Source organism: Rhinopithecus roxellana, chromosome 6, assembly GCF_007565055.1.
Source record: "Rhinopithecus roxellana isolate Shanxi Qingling chromosome 6, ASM756505v1, whole genome shotgun sequence".
Taxonomy (NCBI): domain Eukaryota; kingdom Metazoa; phylum Chordata; class Mammalia; order Primates; family Cercopithecidae; genus Rhinopithecus; species Rhinopithecus roxellana.
In genome coordinates this window covers 64,427,712-64,444,667 of record NC_044554.1, presented here as the reverse complement: position 1 = coordinate 64,444,667, position 16,956 = coordinate 64,427,712, and the positions used below count along the sequence as shown (strand labels likewise).

The 16,956-nt window shown below is 38.3% G+C and overlaps 1 protein-coding gene across 5 annotated transcripts in view; it reads right to left on the bottom strand.

Annotated features, from left to right (window-relative positions):
- Positions 1-16,956, bottom strand: part of TNPO3 (transportin 3) — a 103,370-nt gene that overhangs the window by 26,008 nt on the left and 60,406 nt on the right. For all 5 annotated transcript variants that reach the window (XM_010378756.2, XM_030933270.1, XM_030933271.1 and 2 more), the window contains 6 exons: positions 13,457-13,564; positions 11,641-11,732; positions 9,610-9,749; positions 6,373-6,564; positions 3,767-3,858; positions 1,838-1,914 (listed from right to left, as the gene is read on the bottom strand). In XM_010378756.2, coding sequence (XP_010377058.1) covers positions 1,838-1,914; positions 3,767-3,858; positions 6,373-6,564; positions 9,610-9,749; positions 11,641-11,732; positions 13,457-13,564 — 701 coding nt within the window. The remainder of the gene's footprint in view (positions 1-1,837; positions 1,915-3,766; positions 3,859-6,372; positions 6,565-9,609; positions 9,750-11,640; positions 11,733-13,456; positions 13,565-16,956) is intronic.

Here is a 16,956-nt window from a genome sequence, read left to right as displayed (position 1 = left end):
GTGGCTCACGCCTGTAATCCCAGCACTTTGGGAGGTCGAAGTGGGTGGATCACCAGAGTCCAGGAGTTTAAGACCAGCCTGACCAACATGGTGAAACCCTGTCTCTACTAAAAGTACAAAAACTAGCTGGGCATGGTGGCACAAGCCTGTAATCCCAGACACTTGGGAGGCTGGTAGTGGCACTACTTGGGAGGCTGAGGCAGGAGAATCACTTGAACCTGGGAGGCAGTGGTTGCAGTGAGCTGAGATCACACCATTGTACTCCGACCTGGACAAGAAGTGGATGAAGTAAAACTCCATCTCAAAACAAACAAACAAAAACCCAAAAACCTGAATATGTAGTTTCTTCCAAATTAACAAAAAAATACACACAAGTTGTCTAAATCCACTACTAGAAACCAAGTATTGCTTCATTCCTTGCATTAAAAGACTAAAAGCTATAGGAACTGTAGTCCAAAGATGTTGCAGTTCTAGTCTGAATCCAATGTACTACCCACAATCAGCCAAATACAACTCCTCTAATTCGAGAGCCCACTAATTTGAAGAAAAGAAGGAAACAAACAAACAAACACATAATTAACTACCAATTACTTTAAAGGAAAGCTACCCTTTAGTTTTAAAAAGCCCAACAGCAACTTTGATAAAAATTTAACTTTAATTCAAGTATTTACATCTATTGCAGATTTTCTTTCATTTACTGTGAAATAAGGGTTACTGTTAATAGGTTCTCCGAATGGCATGTTAATAGGGCTCTCCTAATTATAAAAGGAGAACATTGCACCAACTCAGAGAAAGGTATCTGTTGACAATAACTAGTAACACATCACCTTTTTAAATATTTATCCCACATAGGCTTCTATGCAATGATTACTATAACATTCCAGTTATACACTGATCCCACAAATTATAAATTATGTTACTCAGTAAGAATCACCCTTTGAAAACTGTCACTCAAATGCCTTTTTAATCATTAGGCTCCTCCTCTTGACTTCAAAGATGCATTAATTTCCCCTGATCACTGAAGAAACTTCATTATATTTTTGTACCCATACACTATATAGAGAGAGATGTTCTGAAAGTATGGTCTCTGGAATAGCAAGCAGAATCATCAGCATCACCTGGGAATTATCAGAAATGCAAATTTTCAGGTCCTACCCAAGATCCAATGAATCAGACACTGAGGGGATGGGACCTAGCAATCTGTGTTTTGATAAGCCCGGGTGATTCTGATGCATGTGGAATGATGATATATGTGAAAGTTTGGTCTTTTGGTGTCCACAGAACTGGAGACCAAAATAATTCCATTTTTAGAGTCTTTTTTTTTTTTCTTTTTTTTGAGATGGGGTTCTCACTCTGTCATCCAGGCTGCAGTGCAGTGGCACAATCTCAGCTCACTGCGACTTCTGCTTCCCAGGCTCAAGTGATCCTCCCGGAACCTCAGCCTCCCAAGTAGCTGGGACCACAGGCCCATGCCACCATACTCAGCTAATTTTTATATTTTTGGTAGAGACAGGATTTTGCCATGCTGCCCAGCTGGTCTCGAACTCCTAAGCTCAAGCAATCTCTGCTTTGGCCTCCCAAGTGCTGGGATTACAGGTATGAGCCATCGCACCTAGCCATCCACTTTTAAAGAGTATTTTAACATAAAGATCTACCAGGAATGAATTCTTAGAATTTGCCTTTGCCCCAGAACTTCAGGTAACAGCTGGTTTAATTAGTCTCCAAACCACAGGGAGATACTTGGAAGTATGAGAAAAAAATACTTGCTTACTTCAATACACAATGGTTTCATTTGAGCCTTTAACCCAAGTAAGGCATCCAGTGTCTCCCTTCTTACCTAAATATCACTGCAAGGCGATCTAAGAACACTGTGGGATCTGAGGATATGCCATTGCTGGGCTCTTGAGACAACAGCTGAAGAGACAAAAGGACATTAACACCCAATTGTCACATGTACAAATCTACAGCCAACACTGCAACATACATCAACTTTTGTCTCAGTCTCTGCTTATTTCCTTATAATAAAGTCCTAAAAGTATATAAAGTCCTAAAAGTTACTCAAATGGTGCAAATTTTAATTTAAACTGTCAAACTACTTTCCTCCATCTTATTGCATCCTGGCCAAAGCTACATATTACGACATTTTACTGTCTGATCACTGAGGAATAGAAAATAGTATCATTTGATTTTTTTCCCATTTACTTTACTTATTATTATATTATATAATAGATTGTATATATGTTATACAGTACGTAAAAGATTATATATTTAGCTTTATATTATAAAGCTTTAAATTTATTATAGCTTTGTAATACATTTTAAGCAAATTGTCTCTTACTCTTCTTTCCTAAAATTTCTTAGATACTCCCATAAGTAAATCAGAGATGAACTACAGAATTATTTTATCAAGTTCTAAAAATCTCACTGGTATGTCTACAATTGTTGTACTATAACTATAACTGGAGAAGAGTTGACATCTTTAAAATATCTTTTAAGGAAACATGGTAGGTTCTGACATTGATTGCTAACTTGAATGAATTATTTTCCCATTACATTTTCTAACTGATGATTACCAGTGTAACCTAAAAATAAAATCCTAAGTCTCCCACCAACTGAAAAGGCCCTTCCTGTTACCATGGAGACTCCAGAGAAACTTTAAAAATGGAGCTCTCAGCCATGATGGGAAGGGAGGTCAGATAGGTTTTTGTTACACTCCCTATCTTTTGGAGTTTAGGTACAAGTGGCCAGCATTAATGTTAAATGGAGATCATAAGACTGATCAAAGACCTTTTTTATTTGAGATGGATTCTTGCTCTGCCACCCAGGTTGGAGTACAATGGCACGATTTCGGTTCACTGCAACTTCCACCTCCCAGGTTCAAGTGATTCTCCTGCCTCAGCCTCCAGAGTAGCTGAGATTACAAGTGTGCATTACCACACCTGGCTAACTTTTTGTATTTTTAGTAGAGACCAGGGTTTCACCATGTTGGTCAGGCTTATCTTCAACTCCTGACCTCAAATGATCCACCTGCCTCAGCCTCCAAAGTGCTGGGATTACAGGCATGAGCCACCACGCCCGGCTGATCAAAGACTCCTTGTGGCAATAAGATACTAAATTACAAACAAGATCTGAGGCCACACAAGGCAAGAGTTAAGTCACATCTATAGCCCATCAATCTTTATTAAACTGTCAAAGTTATGGTTGACTCTGACATAGCACCCTTAACTTAAACATTCCTTTCTGCTAGCCCCAAGCTTTTTGTTCCTTTAACCAACTGCAGATTAAAGAATCTCTGAATCCACTTATGACTTGTAAGCCCCCACTTCAAGACAGCCCATCTTTTTAGACCAAACCAATGTATACCTTCTGTATTTTGATTTATGTATTTGCCTGTAACTCCTGCATCCCTGAAATGTATAAAACCAAACCACAATCCCACCACCTCAAGCACACTTTCCCAGAACTCCTCAAGACTGGGTTTTCCTGGGCTGTGGTCACTCATACTGACTCAGGACAAACCTCTTTAAAACATTTTATAAAATTTGGTTTTTGCGTTAACACTGATATAGTGAGACTCTATTAATTCTGAAATACTTATTTCTTGTATGCAGTTACTTTGATAGCATTATTAATTTTAATAAATTCTTAGTGCATTTTCTTGGGTTTTCTAGGTAGATAAAAGATCTGTTAATAAGTAATTTTGTCTTTTCATTTTTAACATGTAAACACTTTATATTTGTTTCACACCTTCCTTAATTGGACTTACCTTTTTCAATGCCATAACCTGAACAGAACATAGTTCACTAAGACATTCAGTAATCTTATCCAAAGGTAATCGGGCTAGGACAAGTGCTGTCCCTGAAAAACAAAGGAAGATACAAATGAAAAATAAATGCTGAATTGAGGTAACTCAACCGGTCTACATCGTATCAATGAACAGAAAAAGCAAACTGGTTTGGTTCCATTCTTTCAAAAAGATCAGCATTGTTTTTTAAAATTGTAACACTTTGTTATTTACAGTTGTTTTTTCTTTATTTGGCTCAGAAGGCTAAGACTGACTAACACAACTAAAGTTAATATTTGTCAAAGACTTTTAGAATCTCCTTCACAAAGCCAAGGGCAAAGCTATTTTAAAATGTATAACCATAGTGTAATGTTTCTCAGACTTCCCAGAGATGCTGATTTAGTGGGTCAAAGAGAGTCTTTATTTTTGATAAGTACTTCCGGCAATTCTTATCATAAGAGAAATTCTGACATAATGCTTTTAGAAGAATGGGCTGAAATTAGAGATTTCACTCTTACACCATAACACTCTCTGTGAGGTTATAAGAGACATTTTCTCTGGGCTTCAGTTTCTTTATGAAATAAGTGACTTGAACAGCGAAGTAACAGTTAAATTTGCCTTTCTTTTTCAAAAAGAAAAAAAGTTACAAAAGCCTCCTACCCCCTTCTTTTTCCCTCCTAAATAAATCTTGACTTAGAACTCCTTAAAACAAAAAACAACAGAGGGAGTTAGGTTCAAGTGGAGACAGACGGTCCAGACCGTTCCTACTCAGCCTCCCTCTTGCTGCAATCCCCATTCTATCCCCACCAACTGCTGAAACACCTTCCCCAAATCCAAAGGATTACATATTAGCCTAGGTCCCTTCTAGGTCAAGAGACACCTTGAATATAATTTTTTTTCCCCTAAGTTTCATTCAACAGAACAGTAATTTATCCCTATACCTTCAAATTTGAATAAAAAACCAGAGTGAATCTTCCTGGCCATCTATAAGCCATAAATGAGTTAGACATTCTTTTCTTTTCTTTTTTTTTTTTTTTGAGATGGAGTCTTGCTCTGTTGCCCAGGCTTGAGTGCAGTGGCATGATCTTGGCTCACTGCAAGCTCTGCGACTTTTCTTTAAAACTAGGAGGGAAAAGCCTAATTTCAGCATGATTTTCCTTTTAATTAATTCCTATAGAAAAGTATGTTACTTTAAAAAGTTTTCAGCCAGGCATCTCAGCACTTTGGGGGGTCAAGGCGGGAGGATCACTTGAAGCCAGGAGTTCAAGACCAGCCTGGGCTATATAGCAAGACCCTGTCTCTATTAAAAATTTAAAAGATTAGCTGAGCATAGTGGTGTGCACCTGTAGTCCTTGCCACTTGGGAAGCTGAGAGAGGAGGATCACTTGAGTCTAGGGGTTCAAAGTTATAGTGAGCTATGATCTGCCACTGCATCCCAGCCTGGCAACAAGCAAGACCCTGTCTCTAAAATGAATAAATAAATAAAATTGAAAACCATTTTCCACATCTATTAGATACCACTGAAATTTGGGAGGCCACATTGCACTATAGGTAAGACATCACTTCAATATCAAGGTTAAATTCCATTAGAAAATGACACGAATATTTGACTCTGATTTATCTGTGCCTATGAAGGGAAACAACAAAAACCCAAGGTACAAAAAGAAAATCTGATATAAAAAAGCACAGTCACACTAGCTGGTAAGGAATCTGGTCATATGAATGACAAAGGACAGAATTCACAAATAAGGCCATCTACTCTTGCCAAGGCTAATTGTTTAACAAGTCAGAGAGGCTTAGAAGATACTACACAGGTTATTTTACCCAATCCCTTAATATACCTCAATCCTCTCTAATTTACCAGTGATAAGAATTTCATTACCTTACAGGGCACTCCAATCTGTGTTCAGAAAGTATGGTTAGAAAGTGTTTTCTTCCTAGAGCCAGTATATGCTTCCCTATAAATGGCTGACAAGTGACTACTCATAAAATAAATATGATCCTTCTTTTATAAGACCATCTTCCAAATATTTAAAAATAGCCACCATGCTTAAAGGCTGTTCTAAGTCTTTTCCCCTAGCCTTAATAGCTCTATTTCTTCTATTAAATCTGAGCCTCATGACAATGGCTGCTCTGGATAGAGAATCACTGAGCTGATCAGTAATGGTTAAAGGCTGCTAAGAGACCAGCACCCCTGACTTCTACTCATGGCACTGATCCACGTATACTACCTTTCAACTCCCACTTACCTCTTTGGTATGGCAATGCCTCTTTGCTCTCCCTTTTTATTCTTCCAACTTAAAAAGCAGCCATGTTTAGTTTGAATATGTTGTCTCTACCCAAATCTAGGTCTGTGCTATACATACTACAAGTAGTATTAATTAATTATATCACCTTAAGATAGTCCAAGAAAAGAATGCATGTACATATAGTCAACACTATCCCCTCTAGTGGAAAAGCCACCTTCCCCATCTCATAAATTCTTATCACTAAGCCCACTGCAACTGAAAAACTGGGATATTACAAATGTAAGATTACCCCAAGTAGTGGTTTGAGGTGACTATTAGTGGTTAACATCAAGTAAATACCTTTTAGCAAGCCCACAGCAGCTTCTGGAGACAACAGGAAGGAATCAAGGGAACGGGCAATCTCCAGGAGTCCATTAAAGTGCTGAGCCATGTGATCTCGGCAGACAGAGCAAATGTTATGAATGGCTTTGGCTGCAGCAGAAGCCAGGGGCTTTTCACACAGGCCTTTCATCAAATAGCCCAACACAGGGTCTAAGAAGAAAAGCCAAGCAGAGATTACATATCTGAAACTAAAGGAAAATTTCTAGTTTGTTAGAACAGAGGTATACTTGCTTTTCTTTTTTCAAAGCAAAAGAACCCTTTTAAAAAGTGAAATGTGTTCAGAACCACAATAAATAAAACACATAAAAATGGAGCTGATCTCACTTACATATTATCAGCAGGCCCTGAGCCCCAGCTATTTCATCTTCCATTTCTTCCCTCACGGCAGTCAACGTAACTCCCAGGGATTCACAGAGCAGTCTGTAAACCACTGACTTAAGAGCATATATGGCAATCCAGGTATTAAGAATATGGTGATGTAAGAAAGAATGCAAAAGCTCAGGGAGTTACAATTACACCGAGAGATGAATTACTTGGTAAAACAGCCTATATGAATCAGGACAAGGATAGCTGTCTAAAGCTGAAATTTTTATACTTCTCTCTAGTTACAAAAGGCCTTAAAAATAGGCAGATGAATCTTTAGCACTTCTAGATGAATTAATTCACTATGTTTTAATTTTGCCAAATATAAGTGTTCCAAGAAAGTTTATTATAAAGTTGAATTTCTATAGAGCTAATTCTACTCATCTTTTTACCTTCTTTTATAAAAATCAGAATGTTTTTCTATAGGGAAAAAAACCTTAGAAAAGCCATATATTATTTTGGGGGACAGAGCCTCAGTCTGTCCCACAGGCTGGAGTACAGTGGTGCGATCTCAGCTCACTGCAACCTCCATCTCGCCGGTTCAAGCAATTATCCTGCCTCAGCCTCCTGAGTAGCTGGGACTATCGGCATGTGTCAAGCCCGGCTAATTTTTGTATTTTTAGTAGAGATGATTGTTTCACCACGTTGGCCAGGCTGGTCTCAAACTCCTGGCCTCAAGTGATTCGCCTGCCTCAGTCTCCCAAAGTGCTAGGATTACCACTGAGAGCCACTACGCCTGAGCAAAAAACCATATATTGTTAAAGGTCATTGTGAGTACTTTATACTGACCTTGTAGCAAACTGTGAAAAAGTGGAAAGAATCAAAAGAATAACATCTTTTTTTTTCCTTTTTTTTTCTTTTTGAGATTGAGTCTCGCTCAGTCACCCAGGCTGGAGTGCAGTGGCGCAGTCTTGGCTCACTGCAACCTCCTGCTCCTGGGTTCAAGCAATTCTCCCTGCCTCAGCCTCCTGACTAGCTGGGATTACAGGCATGCGCCACCAAGCCCGGCTAATTTTCTTGTATTTTGAGTAGAGACAGGGTTTCGCCTATTGGCCAGGTTGGTCTCAAACTCCTGAACTCAGATGATCCTCTAGCCTCAGCCTCCCAAAGTGCTGGGATTATAGGCATGAGCCACCGTGCCTGACCAAGAATAATGTCTTAAAGCCCATTTAAAATCATTATATCCATTTCTAGTCTAATGATCAATACAATGCCCAAACTCAGCACAATCTGCCTACCTTCACCAAAAAGAAAAAACCAAAACCAAAACCTCACCCTGTTTAGTCTAGGAATCAAAAGACCTAGAATCTAGAAGCTAGCCCAAGCAACTCTAATAATGTAGACTTCTGTGACTCCCAAATTGGGTATTTCTAGTTTTGACTATTCGGAGTATGAACATAGAGCAATCTGTCTACTGCTGAGGCACAAATCTGAATGAGATACTGCAAGGTGGCACTGAATGATACATCTTTTGATAAGAGTCTGCAAGTCAACCTAGATTTGCTGCTTTCTGGACATTAACTGAAGTATTAAAACAAACAAAAAAATCTACTGTTCCTTGGTGGAAAAATGGTTCAGAAAAGAAAGCCAAATATTGAGCCAGATAAAGTGCAGAAATCTAAGAACTAAAAAACAGTCATTTTGAAATCACTTAGAAATAGTATGCTGGGCCAGGTGTGGTGGCTCACGCCTGTAATCCTAGCACTTTGGGAGGCTGAGGCGGGCAGATTACTTGTGGTCAGGAGTTTGAGATCAGCCTGGTCAATATAGTGAAACCCCGTCACCGCTAAAAATACAAAAATTAGCAGGCATGGTGGCACGCACTTGTAATCCCAGCTACTTGGGAGGCTGAGGCAAGAGAATCACTTGAACCTGGGAGGTGGAGGTTGCAGCGAGCCGAGATCGGGCCACTGCATTCCAGCCTAGGCAACACAGCGAGACTCCATCTCAAAACAAAAAAAGAAACAAAAACAAACAAAAAGAAACAGTACGTTGAACTTAGAAAGCAGCTCAGTGTATAGAAACAAAGAACACATTCACTCTTTTGAGCATGTGTTTCAGTCACTAAAAACAGATACATAAAATAAAATCAAGTAAAAAGGCAATAATAAAGATATACATAGGAAACACATCAAACTGAATGATTTAATACTAATCACAAAATTTGGCATTCCTAAAATTCTCAGAATGTATCCCTCTTAAATGTCAGGGCTTGATATATATTACCCTGGATAAATTATTTCGTCTCTTTGGGCCTCAGTTTCCTTGTCTGTAAAATGAGGAGGTTAGAATAAATGATTTCTAACTTTACCTTCAATTCTAAAGTTGTTACTTATGATTTTTAGTTATTTTTTCAAGTCAATAAGGACAGCCAGAGGCTTTACAACAGTCTTCATTTTAATTTGCAGTTATTTAGTTTTGAATAATAATTCTTGGTTTTTAAATGAAGCATGTATTACAAGTGAAAAATTACCTCCTTTGCTTTGGTCCTTTAGTAGCTTCTAGTATGTTAAAACTATAAGAGAGTCTGATTAGCATATGCCAAAGACTAACAGAGACAGAAATGTTCATGCTTAAACAGAGTACTAGAAGCAAACTGTTCAGTGTTTCCCTATCTGTAGATCTAATCTTTCAAAGGTCTTTCTCCTAGATCAGATTATAAGTGTTACATCAACTAAGCACTAACTTACAACATATTGTTTACTCTCAGTTTCTATAAACACTCTCGTGTTAAAAAAACAGAAAGGAAAACTCAAGCAAAAGTAAGAGATGAGAAGAAAAATCAGAAAAATGACAAGTTAAGAAGTGGCAGAGGAGAGAGATTACGCATACCAAGGAACTGAGGATTTCGATCAACGACTTCACTCATCTCTCCAACCAATTCAATGCTGGTGTATCGCACAGCCGTATGTACAGTCTCTGGGAGGCGGACAACTCCTTCTAGGACTTCCACAAGTGTTGGATTGTTCTCCCTGAGTATAGGTGGTAAGTACTCACAGTTACTGATTTCAGAGGTTTTATTCTGGCCAAATAACAGGCTGTGATGACACACAGCATTACTAAAGAGCTTCTTTCTAAATAACTATTAAAATAAAAGTACTTGGTATTTGTTATGAAAGATTTTCAAATCCTCAAAAAAGAGGAAAAGATAGAAATGAAAGATATTGTTTCAGGAAAAGCATACTGGCTCCTTAATATTCTGAATGCCAGTAAAGTGTCTAAAGACACATCAAGGTGGAGAGGCAGACATTTACTGTGGATGAATGTCTTCTTTTAAAGAATCTATTTTATTTCGTCCTATAGCTGCAGCACCTAGAACAGTGCCTGGCACATAGTGGGCACTCAATAAATATTGCTGAATGGCTAAACAGATGAATGAATAATTCTGATAGACCACTCTTTGTTGTTATTCTCCAAAGATTTCTTACACCTGGATATTGGAAACTTTAAGAACAGGTAAGTATGGGTAGCCAGTTCACTAACTGAAAGAACAAGAAAACAAGCTGCAGGAATAGATTAAGTTGCCCCGATTTGGAACATGAGGGAAAATTAAAGTTAACCAAACATTTTCCACAGCTCCATGAGTTTATCTGTTCCCTTTCCTTCTCCCTCTGCCCCCGACAAAACATACTGGCTAAACGCCTTTTGAGTAGAGTGGAGGATGCCCCCAAAGTGGCAGAACTTAATCCAGAAATGAAAGATGTTTAAAATGTAAATAATATCCTGGATTAGAGCAAGACCACCCTCTGCTGATAAGCTAGACTATTAAGTCCTTTTATATGCACTAAGAAATTATAATCATGCAGTTGGCTTGAAATGCAGATAAACAAAAAAATATATTGAATCTCTCATTTATGCCTTATGTTTCCTAGGGACACTAAATCAATTAATGAAGACTATCTAGGCATCATTTTTCAAACCAAGACATATTAGTTAGAATATTAATGATTTTAATAAGCTTCAGACTTGTCACAGACTTATTTTAATAAGCTTCAAAATGACACCAAAATGGGTTTAAGAGTAAATAGTGTGGTATATAATTAAGGACCAGGACTTCTTAATAGAGAAAAATAAACCTATTCAAACTCCTTGAATATTTACTGGATTAGAAACAATATCTCATTGACGAGGCCCTGAAAGGCAGCTAAGAAAGAAGCACTGTGCTTTTTATAAATATCTGCCTTAACCATCTCTCCAATCAAGACTGAATATAGAGCTTGACGGCAGGTATCACGTCACAATTCAGCGTGGCAGATATTAACATTGATTTATATACTCAAGGCACAAAGTAAATTCTGTCTCCAGGGTTTCATACCATAAATAGAATGTCTATGCAATTAGAAGTAAAATTTGAATAATTTGAAATTTTTTAATGGCAATAACAAAAACGGTAACTGCCCTTTAGATCTGGCTCTTTTAGGTGAAAAGGTGCCTAGGCCTTGCCTCTCTGAAACTCAAAACAATGTAATTAATTTTGTAAGGATAACTTACCCAAGGTCACAAAAGCAGAAAACCCAAATTAGTGTCTATTCAATTGCTTTTAAGCAAATACCAACAATTAAACAGTCTAACAAATTCTTTACCATACCAACTTTCACAAGGGAGCCTCAGTTGGAAAAATAAATCAGCATTCTATTCCTAGCATCAAGAATAAAATAATTTCAACTCTAGGAAATGTTGTTAAAACATGGTATCAGCAATTCAGGCGACCCTGGACTAAACACTAGAAGTCAGAAGACTAGACAGCACAACAGAAGAAGTTCTAAAAGTCTCAGGTATATACCATATAAGGAAAAAAAATAGTGTAATTTTCCTTCCTCTTGATATTTAGAGTTCCCAGCAAAAGACTTATGAGACACTCACGGATCAACACTCTTTGCTATAGCAGCCATGATAAAGAGAACCGCTTCTGTCACCTCCCAGGGTGGGTTGCCTTCTTTCAGAGTAGAATATAACTAGAGAAGAAGAGGTGGATTATGGATCCATTAAAAGGAAAACAGAATGCCAAAACAAACAAAACAAAAAATCCAGTTAAAGTAAATCCTGCTCCTTGTTTCTAAATCTAATTATCTCTCAAGCCAGATGAGAATATTATTTTCATTTTTTTACATCATTACTAACTAGGAATAACTATTTTAATATTTGAAATAAACCCATTTAGACTCTCAAGAGTTTATCAAAATTATCATCTGCCCCCAGAAAACGACTACTATGAGAAAAACAAAACACAGTACATGAGTGTCTTTTCCTGATAATAACTGATAAATACATAAACACACTTAAAATAGAGATACAATGCAAATCCTCTACATACGTATTGGCTTTACATTTCTATTGTTTTAACTACTTGTCTGCATCAGCACTGGTAGTACTGACTGAATTCCTAAAAAGCAGCTGTTTAGAAGCACCTATCACAATACTGTATCCAAGCAGAATTTATTTTTTTAAAAAAGGTACACCTAGCAGAATACTCTGAGATGTTCTGGTCCAGAATTTCCCAGATTATATCCACCTACAGAACGTGACTAACTAATATTTTACAGTCAAATAACAGACACTGCTAGGGAAGGCAAAATTAAACAGCTTTCTTGTTATACAACTTCACAGAGCCTTTAATATACTATTTACACCATTTCCTAATTTTAATTAATGATATAACTTTTTTTGGCAAAAAACATCTCATGGGGTTGGTGTTCTACAGACTGTATCTTGAACAGCATTGATAATTTACATAAATTTGTAAATTAAGTCTAAGGATTGAGAAGATCAAAGGCTTTCTCAAAGCCACAGGGCTAAAGAGAGAAGAGCTGAAATATCTGAGCAGAGGTCATCTGTCTAAGATCCAGGGATCTCATTTAAGTGGCTTTCTAAGAATCCCCAACTCTTCACAGATGGGTCAATAAGCATGCTTTGCTTAATATAATGAAAATAGTTATAATGTTATTAACATTTTTTAGATTGTATGACTCCCAAATATACAAAAAATGACTGAGTTACCAAAAAAAAAAAAAAAAAAAAATTTAGGTTACTTCAGTATTGCCGTGATAAAGCTTCCAAAGTAGTATTTCAGAGCTCATTAGAGTATAATCCAGCAATATGAAAACCGCCTGAAATTATACTAATGTTAAGTGATATGGAATGATGATGACTGTAACCTTATGAGGTAAAATGTTACTCACTGATTGTCAGGAAAACCTCTGGACTATGAATCTTCTACTCTAGCACAGTCACCTCTGGGATGAAACTGCACAGGAATCTAACCATAAGTGTGGACAAAGATAATGCCAAATAACTAAAAGAGTTACGAGGAGTTGGTACGTAATTACTAAAGCAGAAACACTTGCCTATTGTTCCTGGCTAGGTCCAAATTCCCTGTAAGTATCCTAGAGGCTTTAGTGCTTATCTATGATCTTCTATTCCAGCTGTACAAGTGGAACAGCAATCATTGCAAGCAGAGAGAGTAAACCATAACCAAATCATCCATAAACTGCAACTGACTTGTAAAATGTTAAATAAGCATAGCTACTATATGCCAGGCAGTGTGCTAGGCACTTGCATATCTATTATCTCATTCAGCCACTAAGATTGAAGAAATAAGATGGAACATTCACAGAAGACACAGAAGTGAACACAATTAAGGCGACTAGTAAAACTGGAAACAATCTCCAAATAGGCTTACCTGAGCAAAACACTCCATAGACCCTATCAAGAAAATCAAGTCCTTTACCAGGTCTGATACCCTCATCCGAAACTCCCCGAAGTCATCAGTCTCCTCAGGAACCCCCTCCTAAAATTTCAAATCAGATAACATTTGTTTTAAACTCACTTCGGCTTTCAATGACCTCTATAAAATCAAGATGAAAAAAACCATTAAGCAGTCAAGTTTCAATGAACAGAAGTTGCCTAAATCATGAGGGTATTTTATTTTAGATGGAGGGTTTCCCAAACTGTGAGGTATACCAAGTCAACACAACCTATTCTCTGCCTTTACCATGAGAAACTATTTGGTCTGTGTGTGTGTTTTGCATTTTATTTTTATTTTTTTGAGACGGCGCCTCACTCTGTCGCCTAGTCTGGAGTGCAGTGGTGCGATCTCTGCTCACTACAACCTCCACCTCCCAGGTTCCAGTGTTTCTCCTGCCTCAGCCTCCCAGGTAACTGGAATTACAGGCACACGCCACAACACCTGGCTAATTTTTCTATTTTTAGTAGAGACAGGGTTTCACCATGTTGGCCAGGCTGGTCTTGATGTCCTGACCTCAAGTAAGCTGCCCACGTCGGCCTCCCAAAGTGTTAGCCACCATGAGCCAGCGTGCCCGGCTGTGTTTTGTATTTCTAAGCTACAGCTTGTTCTGTTGTTGGAAAAATGTGGCTTGGTGAGAGTGAGAAGTGACCTGGAAGAAGTAGTAAATTAACTGATAAGCCTATCTAGAGAAGGTCAGCTCTTTAGTGCCAAACAAACCTCTGAAGATTTATGTTTCAAGATCTACCAAAATCAACCACTGTCACAATAACTTCACATAGAAAATATAATTTTATTTTCATTTTTGAGACAAGGCCTTGCTCTGTCGCCCAGGCTGGAGTGCAGTGACTTGATCTTGGCTGCCTGCAGCCTTGACCTCCTGGGCTCAAGCAATCCTCCCACCTCAGCCCCTGAGCAGCTGGGACTATAGGTATGTACCACCACGCCTGGCTAATTTTTATATTTTTTGTAGAGTTGGGGTTTTGCCATGTTGCCCAGGCTGGTCTCGAACTCCTGAGCTCAAGCAATCTGACTGCCTTGCCTCCCAAAGTACTGGGATTACAGGCATGAGCCATACGCCTGGCCTCAATTAATTTTTAAAATTTTCTGTAGAGATAAGGTCTCACTATATTGCCCAGGCTGGTCTCAAACTCCCAGGTTCAAGTGATCCTCCCACCTGGGCCTTCCAAAGTGCTGGGATTACAGATGTGAGCCATCATGCCCAGCCCAGAATTTTTAACTTAAAAAAAAAATTCATGTAGGTGGACAGATATATAAAACTAGCATAGTAAAATATGAATAGTGGAATTTAGGTGGTAGGTATACAGATGTTCTCTATGACATTATTTCATGTTTGCTGTGCATTTGAAATCTGTCATTAAAAAATTTAAACATCATTTATATTCCATGGTTTCCTATTACAAACACTTCTGTATCTTTTCTATTCTGACACACTTCTGTAAGTAAACAAAGAGTTAGCAATTATAAGATGGTTAAAGGCATGTATGAGAATCTTGGGCCCAAATACCTGGGAAAAGCCCTTAGTACTATCGAGAACTGCTAATCTAGTTCAACCTCCTTGCTTTAAGATGAAGAAATTAAGGTCAAGGAATGAGGAGGAAATGATGGCTATCTCAGATGAGATAATGGCTAACATTATAAAGCACTATACAAATTATAAAGCACTATACACTTACACATGTAAGAAATTACCCGCAAGGGAAATGGTGCCACAGAATCAGCAAAGGCACAAAAGGGATCAAGCACAAAGCCATTTAAACCAAAGGGGCCCTGCTTTATAAATCAGGCTTCCAAATAAAATGTAGCTGAAGACAGGAGTCATCACTTTATTTTATTTTTTTGAGACTGAGTCTGGCTCTATTGCCCAGGCTGGAGTGCAGTGGCACAATCTCGGCTTACTGCAACCTCCACCTCCTGGGTTCAAGTGATTCTCCTGCCTCAGTCTCCTGTGTAGCTGGGATTACAGACACCCGGCACCATGCCCGGCTAATTTTTCTATTTTTAGTAGAGACGGGGTTTTGCCATGTTGGCCAGGCTGGTCTCAAACCCCTGCCCTCAAGTGATCCACCCACTTCGGCCTCCGTGTGGTGGGTGCAGTCTGAAAACCATTAGACTAAATCATGACTAAGGTTGTGTGGAGATACAAAATACCATGACTCCAACAAAATACTAACATTAAAATTAAGAGATAGCACGTGGGATTTAAATTGTAAGCAATAAAACTTACTGCAGGTCCTGGATTAAAGAACGGATTCAACCAACCAACAGGATGAAATAAATGTGGCAAAATTTGAAGAGATTAAGCATGATGTTTGAAGAGTTTTCTAATAAACTAATAATATTTCTAGTATTTTTTTCTAAGCAAATAGATTTCTATATTCTTTTAAACTATAAAATGAGTATAAATAAGATTTTTAAAATGTGTATGTTCGTGGGGCAAAATCATACACACAAATATTTCACTTTTGTATTAGTTTTCATCTAACCACTTATTTTCTACTATTAACAAGAGTCAAAATTTTGGTTGGGCGTGGTGGCTTACGCCTGTAATCCCAGCACTTTGGGAGGCCGTGGTGGGTGGATCACAAGGTCAGGAGATTGAGACCATCCTGGCTAACATGGTGAAACTCCGTCTCTACTAAATATACAAAAAAGCCGGGCGTGGTGGCGGGCGCCTGTAGTCCCAGCTACTCAAGAGGCTGAGACAGGAGAATGGCGTGAACCTGGGAGGTAGAGTTTACAGTGAGCCGAGATGGCGCCACTGTACTCCAGCCTGGGCGACAGAGCAAGACTCCATCTCAAAAAAAAAAAGGAGTACAAAATTTTACATTCTGATTTTTCTCTTACCATACCATCATTTCACTACCTTTTAATTGCTCCATCAAGTTGCTAAATCCTAACTCTTCTTATATAATTCATATAACTCTTATTATACTGCTGTATATGGGTTTATAATTTTTACTTTTATAGATAACATTTTGTATACAAAATAGCTGTTTTTTCTTCTGCAGATTTAAGATAAATTCCTAGGAAAAGAATTACTGGTTTAGCTGGAGTGTTTTTTGTTTGTTTTTTCCTAAACAGGCCTAACAGATTATACTGGTACTGACTTCTTCAGTATAAGCTGTAGAGTGACAAAACCTGCCAATCCTCCCACCTCAGCCTCCTGAGTAGCTAGGACTGCAGGCGTGTGCCACTAAGCCTGGCTAATTTTTTTAAATTTCTTTTTGTAGAGACAGGGGTCTCTCTATGTTGCCCGGGCTGGTCTTGAACTCCTGGCCTCTAGCAATCCATCCACCTTGGCCTCCCAAAGTGCTGGGACTACAGACATGAGCCAGGGTACCCAGCCAGGTTTATTATCTATCTTCTCAGTTCCTTTTCAAGTTGGCACTGACAAGAGGAAGAAATTAAGATTT